Genomic DNA, 6,749 nt, shown 5'->3' with positions numbered 1-6,749 from the left:
GGTAATTCATAGTACAACTCCAAATCAGAAAGAGTTGGGACAGCAAGGAAAATGCAAATAATAAAAAACACAGTGTTCCTTACATTTACTTTGACTTTTACTGCATTGCAGACAGGATGAACCTGAGATTATTCATGTTTTGTCTGGTTAACTTCATTTCATTTATTAATAAACATTTAATAAACTGTATCTACAAAATACAGAATTTTTCATTATATTGCTACAAATATTTCTTTGTGCTTGGTAAAACACCTTAAATGTCCAACAACAAAAATTCACCTATATATATATTTCAGATGTAATGTGAACTAGAGTACTGCTACTCTTACTTGCAAACTAGCTGCCAACACACCACAAAAGAGTAGAGTAAAGTGTGGCTAAAGCAAATGAAGGGAATCTTTCCACCCTCCTACTGAAACTTCTACCTCTCTGTTGAAGTGAGAAAGAAAAAGAGCAGGAGGGTAAAATGGAGGCTTTGGGGATTTTGAAGTGCAGGATGGTCCAACACTGCAACCTGCTGGATTAGAAGCTATTACAACATCTAGGGTTACATTTTATTGGTGTAAACTCAAGGGGTGTTTCGTATTTCCTTTTAAACTCGACTTAAAAAAATATTATAAATGGTATGATAGCTCAGTGGTTAAGGTACTGGACTAGTAAACAGAAGGTTGCCGGTTCAAGCCCCGCCACCACCAAGTTGCCACTGTTGGGTCCCTGAGCAAGGCCCTTAACCCTCAATTGCTCATCGTGTTCCGCTCATTGTGTAAGTCGCTTTGGATAAAAGCGTCTGCTAAATGCTGAAAATGTAAATGTAAATGTATGAGTGGATAAGACACAGCAATGCTTTGTTGTTAAACACTTCCTCACGGTCACTGCTGGACTGAGAATAATCCACCAACCAAAAATATCCATCCAACAGCGCCCCATGGGCAGCGTCCTGTGACCACTGATGAAAGGTCTAGAAGATGACCAACTCAAACAGCAGCAATAGATGAGCGATCACAAGGTGGACCAACTAGGTAGGAGTGTCTAATAGAGTGGACAGTAAGTGGACTTGGTATTAAAAAAACTCCAGCAGCGCTGCTGTGTCTGATCCACTCATACCAGCACAACACACACTAACACACCACCACCATGTCAGTGTCACTGCAGTGCTGAGAATCATCCACCACCTAAATAATACCTGCTCTGTAGTGGTCCTGACTATTGAAGAACAGGGTGAAAGCAGGCTAAAAAAAAAAGCATGCAGAGAAACAGATGGACTACAGTCAGTAATTGTAGAACTACAAAGTGCTTCTTTATGGTAAGTAGAGCTGATAAAATGGACAGTGAGTGTAGAAACAAGGTGGTGGTTTTAATGTTATGCATACATATTACATGAGTAACTTATGTAAATACATATTTTAAATATGTATTTACATAAAATGTAATGCAAATTACATTTAAGCTAACTGAACAATGCTTGGTATGATTTCAGCCCCAGCCCTGTCTTTAATCTTACTATCAGTCAGTCATTGTCAAGGTTTCTACAGGAACACTATGTCATTCTTAAAGATTTGTAAATTCAACTTTTCCATCCTCCACTCCCTACATGATTCGCAGCATCTTTATCTTTGCCACCTTCAGCTCCCTCTCCTCTTTTAGTCAGTGTACCGCCTCCAAGCCATACAACATAGTGGTCCTCACTACTGTCTTAAAAACCTTCCCTTTCACAGGCTGTTACCATTCTACTGCAGATCACTCCTGACAGTCTACACCACCAACTCAATAAAAACACTTAGCATCTTTTTAATTTTTGTTCTTTATTAAAAGATTTCCTTTAGGTTTAAGCATAGATGATTTTATTTGTTCCTTTGCTCTTTTCTGCGCCTCCTGTTTTGTCCTCCATGTTTCTATCCCCTGGTCCACCTCTGCATTGAGATACACTGCTCTCCTCTGCAAGAAACAAACACATCCAGAATTCATTTATTCCAGTTCATTGTGTATTTCATTTGATTGCGCTCAGTCAGGCTTGCTGGATTATTGACCAAACCAATTGCTATAGAATTACTGATTTTGTCCATCCAAGTGCTGTTTATTAAGTCTGTCTCTAAAAACTGTAGAAGGCTTCCAGGCCTTTACCATTATTGCTTTTATGTAAAATCTTTGCATATAAAAGCAACATCTTTTAACACAAGAACAAAATCAAGACATATATGTATACATATAAATATGCCTAATTATGGCATTTAGCAGACATTTTAGCCAACACGACTTACAATTGAGCCCATATATAATGTAAGCAATTAAGGGTTAAGGACCCAACCTGGCAGTGGTGGGCTTAAACCAGAAAACCTCCAGCTACCAGTCCAGTACCTTAACCTCTGTGCTATCACTGCACTATAAATATAAAATAAACACAAAGAGTTTAATACATGACTATATACTTTGGTGTCTTAATACTTGTCTTTTTCTAAACATTCTTAGTATTTACATTATTATGCTGTGAAAAAGCAACTGCCCCATATTTGATTGTCTATGTTACTGTGCAATAAGGTTACATCATTAAACAAAACATGAGTTAAAACACAACATATTGCAAAAACAATAATTTACTTAAGTTTATAAGGCAGTGGTAGCTCAGTGGTTAAAGTGCTGGAACTCAGAAAGTTGCTGGTTCAAGCCCAACCTCCAAGTTGCCACTGTTGGGCCCTGCTTAAACTGTATTCAGTTGGAAGTCTAGTGGACAAAGCTTTGGGCTTTAAAACAGAAGGTTGTGGGTTTGAATCCCGGCTCTGTCATGCAGCCACAGTGGGGCACTTAAGCAAGGCCCTTAACCATCTTGGTTCCAGTGGTGCAGTACAATGGCTGACTGCGCTCTGAACACAACTTCCAAACTAGCTGGGATATGCGTCAGAAACATTTCATTTTACTGTATATGTATATATGACAAAAATTCTAATTACCCTAAATTATTATTATTATTATGTATTATGTATTTAACCCTCATCTCACTTTTGTGAGAAAGTATTTACCACTTAGGTAGTTACATTATCTATAGCAGCAAAGGTAACACTTTTTTTGTTTCAAATAAATCTTTCACACGATTGTAGAGGAAATCTAAAAGGGTTTAATTACTAGAGAACAAATAATAAGCCTAATGTAATACTGATGGCACTTAATATTAATGGTAAGTAAAAAATAAAAGCATAAAGGTTTTAAAATAAAAGACTCTTTTGGGAAACGTACTGCAAAGTCTTCTCTCTGTTTCTGCCTCCTGACTTGTCCTTTCAGTGGCGGTGCAGGTCTGCCATCTACAAAGAAAGATCACACAAATCAACCAACTAAGCGTGCATTTGCAGTCTCATGTGACTAGACTAAAAACAGAGCAAGATTATACTTTAAGCGATCATGTTTGTTTCTTTGTTTATTAGAATTTAAACATTATTTTTTACACTTTGGTTAAATTCATGACAGGAACGGTTGTTACTCGTTACACAAGGTTCATCAGCTCACAAGGTTATATCGAACACAGTCTTGGACAATTTTGTATCGCCAATTCACCTCACTTGCATGTCTTTGGACTGTGGGAGGAAACCGGAGCACACGGAGTAAACCCACGCAAACACATGGAGAACATGCAAACTCCACACAGAAAGGACCTGGACCACCCCACCTAGGGATCAAACCCAGGACCTTCTTGCTGTGAGGCAACAGTGCTACCCACTTATCCACCGTGCCACTCAAGTGATCATGTGACTAAAGATTTAAAACCTTCTTTTGACATTAATCACTTGCCACATAAATGCTTTTGATCATGAACACTGGTATTAAGAGTAAAAAAATGAAAATGATTTTAATGTGACTGTAATATGTGCCTGTTCCTGTCCTTACACCTGTGCTGCAGTGATTATCAGCCTACATCAGAGGTGCAGCTGCTGCTAACCCCTCCGACTAATTTCATAGCTGTGCTCATAACCTAGAATGTCTAACTCACCAATAGTCTTCATTGCTTCACCAACTGAACTTGGTAAACACATGTATTACATACTAAATAACTTTTTAATATTTCTATTTCAATTTTTTATTTATTTAATACAAATATCCTCTAGGCAGTCCAGTGATGATGGGTCACCTTTAAATTTTGGTTTGGTTAAGGTGTCTTCCTTATAATACTTAGAGAGCTGCCACTGTCCAGGTTTTGGACCTGGATCCAAGTAAAGCTGTACTGAAAAAGCATTCTAGACCTTGAACTGGCCAGGAATCCAACAAACACAATGGGCCGCGTTTAAAAGAGGAAAGGTCAGATGAGATCTCCTCCTGTTGTTACTGCAATATGTGATTACTGGGACTGAAGAAGGGAGTCACAAGTGGCTCTCCATACATGATACAGCTCTGTGTTGGAACCCAACACAGGTGATAAGAAGAGCTGCAGATTGGACACATGGAGGCTAAAGGAGGTGTGTGGTGATGCAACTCTCCTTGATCAGAGTGGAGGTTGTGCAAGGGGCAGTGGATTTACAATCGAGAATCAGAAATGATCAGATTGGGAGATTAAGGTGGGGGATACAGAGAAAAGAAAGCATTCTATTGTGAGTGCTATACAGATTTATTTGACTGGACTTTATTCTGTTGCAATATAAAATAACAATTACTACATTAATACTATTAAACTAACAATTAATAAACATTATGTGCCATCTGACTGCTGTTAAAAAATCTAAACATATCTCAGTAAATTATGGACAACTTACCAGCGTAAGACCAGTCAGGCAGATCTGTTAATGGACCATACTCTGATCCAGTCCAAGCCAAACCGTTCCTGCAGATTTACCACAGATAAAGTTATTTTCTGCCACCAACAATACAGAACAATTCACCACAACCTAATCAGATTGGGATGCAAAAAATGGCATTTAAGTCTTCTTTATAAGTAAAAAAAAATTCTAAACAACCAGCAGTTCTAAATACACCACAGTGCATAAGTAGTGAAATTACTTACTCCAGTCTCCATTTCTTCCCAGCATAGGCTGTGCATGTAGATGAAAATGGTCTCATTGTCAGCTTTAGTGCTTTGGGGGAAAAAGAAAAAACGTTTTAATTAATAATCATAATTATTATTATTATAATGTAGGTAGTTTAAAAGAAGTCATAACCAGAGTAAAAGACTATATAAAATAATATGTAGGGCTGTTTTATCAAAAACTACAAATGTATTTTTTGGACACTTAAAAAGTACAACTGCCCATTAACCGAACTAATACAAAAAACAGATGCAACCAGACTCCAGAGAAGCTTTATTCCACACTTTATTTTTCTCATGAACAACTGAACACTACAAAACTGTTAATCTCTGGGACACTTGTACATCTACAAATTACCTATTTACCTTATATAATGACTCACAACACTGCATACACTGGTCTTTCACATTCATTTTTCATTTCTTATTTATATATTTTTCTATTGCACATAAAGTGAATTATACATGCTAATTGTTTACGGGTATGAATGTGTGTGTTAGAGAGTGTGTTAGAGTGTGTGTGTGTATAAGACTGTCCTTATTGTATTTATGATGCACTGCTAGCGTCTGTATAACCAAAGTCAAATTCCTTGTATGTGTGAGCATACTTGGCCAATAAAGTCTGATTCTGATTCAATCTTAACCAGTAACTGTACATCATTAGGCAATGATTATCAATAACCATAAGCTTATAGCGTACCATGTAAAATGTGAAAAACATCATTAAGTTTCATATCAGCAACTATTTACACTCTATTTAAAATAAAACAGTGAAATATAGTGAATGTGGCAACAGTGTAGAAAAACATAACACCATGAGCAGGACCAGTTCAGTTCAGCTGGTACTAAAGATTTTTCAGTTGTTTGTTAATAAAGCTTCTTCACCTTACATATATGTATAAAGAGAATTTGTAGTGACAAAGTTTTGCTTATTAGTGTAGTATTAATATACTTGTTATTAATTTGAAATACATATTTTAAATATGTATTAGTACATAATGAAAAGACATTGTGTACATATAAAGTTGATGCTCTGAATTTATATTAGGTACCAAAAACAAGTGTTATGCAGAGCCCTGTTTCATTTGAGCATAACTGAACAGTAAACTTATCGAGTAAAGTGATTATCTGCTGTAGTTATGTTGAATTATAACTAAACCGTGTATAGAAATAAGGTCAGATTTGCATGAGCAGCTTCATTTACATTTAAACATTTGTATGGTGTTTAGGACGCGCATGAGCTAACATGCTAGCTGCTTTAACATAGTAAACACGCCGATGAGTTCATTTAGAACGAATCCCATTTCAATTTTAACTCCTAAATACTTTTAAGACTGGATAATAAAGGACAGGACATTAAGCGCGTGTCAGGTTGTAGTTTTAACAGCATGTCTCTCTTACCTGAAGAACACAGCATCTTCAAGGGCGCTGCCATTTTGGATTGTAGTAGCGTTAGAACTACAACTACGGCAAGGCAGGAAAAAGCAAACGAGTTATACAGTACATACACCCACAATCTGTATAATATAATATATACACTATATGGACACATGTATGTGGACATCGCACCAGTTTATTAAATTCAAGTGTTTTAGCCACACATGTGGTTAATACATGTTTTACAATTTCTGGCGTGTCTTTAGTGAAAGCCCTTTTCTGTTTCATCATGCTTGTGCACAAAGCATTCATTCATGCATTTATACTCTGTTTTACCACTGATTTATCCTATTCAGGGTCGCGGTGGGTA

At 36.8% G+C, this 6,749-nt stretch overlaps 1 protein-coding gene across 1 annotated transcript; it reads right to left on the bottom strand.

The window, feature by feature from the left end:
* Positions 1-1,783: 1,783 nt before the first annotated feature.
* Positions 1,784-6,466, bottom strand: mrpl52 (mitochondrial ribosomal protein L52). Its single transcript, XM_062993343.1, has 5 exons — positions 6,404-6,466; positions 4,982-5,051; positions 4,734-4,801; positions 3,229-3,293; positions 1,784-1,935 (listed from the first exon to the last, which is right to left on the bottom strand). The coding sequence occupies exons 1-5, from the start codon at positions 6,435-6,437 to the stop codon at positions 1,789-1,791; spliced, it is 384 nt and encodes a 127-aa protein (XP_062849413.1). The 5' UTR covers positions 6,438-6,466; the 3' UTR covers positions 1,784-1,788.
* Between the last annotated feature and the right edge of the window lie 283 nt (positions 6,467-6,749).

The sequence above is a fragment of the Trichomycterus rosablanca genome, chromosome 4 (genome assembly GCF_030014385.1).
Source record: "Trichomycterus rosablanca isolate fTriRos1 chromosome 4, fTriRos1.hap1, whole genome shotgun sequence".
NCBI lineage: Eukaryota > Metazoa > Chordata > Actinopteri > Siluriformes > Trichomycteridae > Trichomycterus > Trichomycterus rosablanca.
The sequence above is the reverse complement of the archived record's forward strand: the minus strand, read 5'-3'. Positions and strand labels throughout refer to the sequence as shown.

Coding starts and splice junctions, on each gene's coding strand:
- mrpl52 (XM_062993343.1), bottom strand. CDS start 6,437: ATGGCAGCGCCCTTGAAGATGCTGTGTTCTTCAG. Junction 4,802..4,981: donor GGGAAGAAATGGAGACTGGA/GTAAGTAATTTC, acceptor GTAAATCTGCAG/GAACGGTTTGGCTTGGACTG. Junction 1,936..3,228: donor AACAGAGAGAAGACTTTGCA/GTACGTTTCCCA, acceptor TGTTTCTTGCAG/AGGAGAGCAGTGTATCTCAA.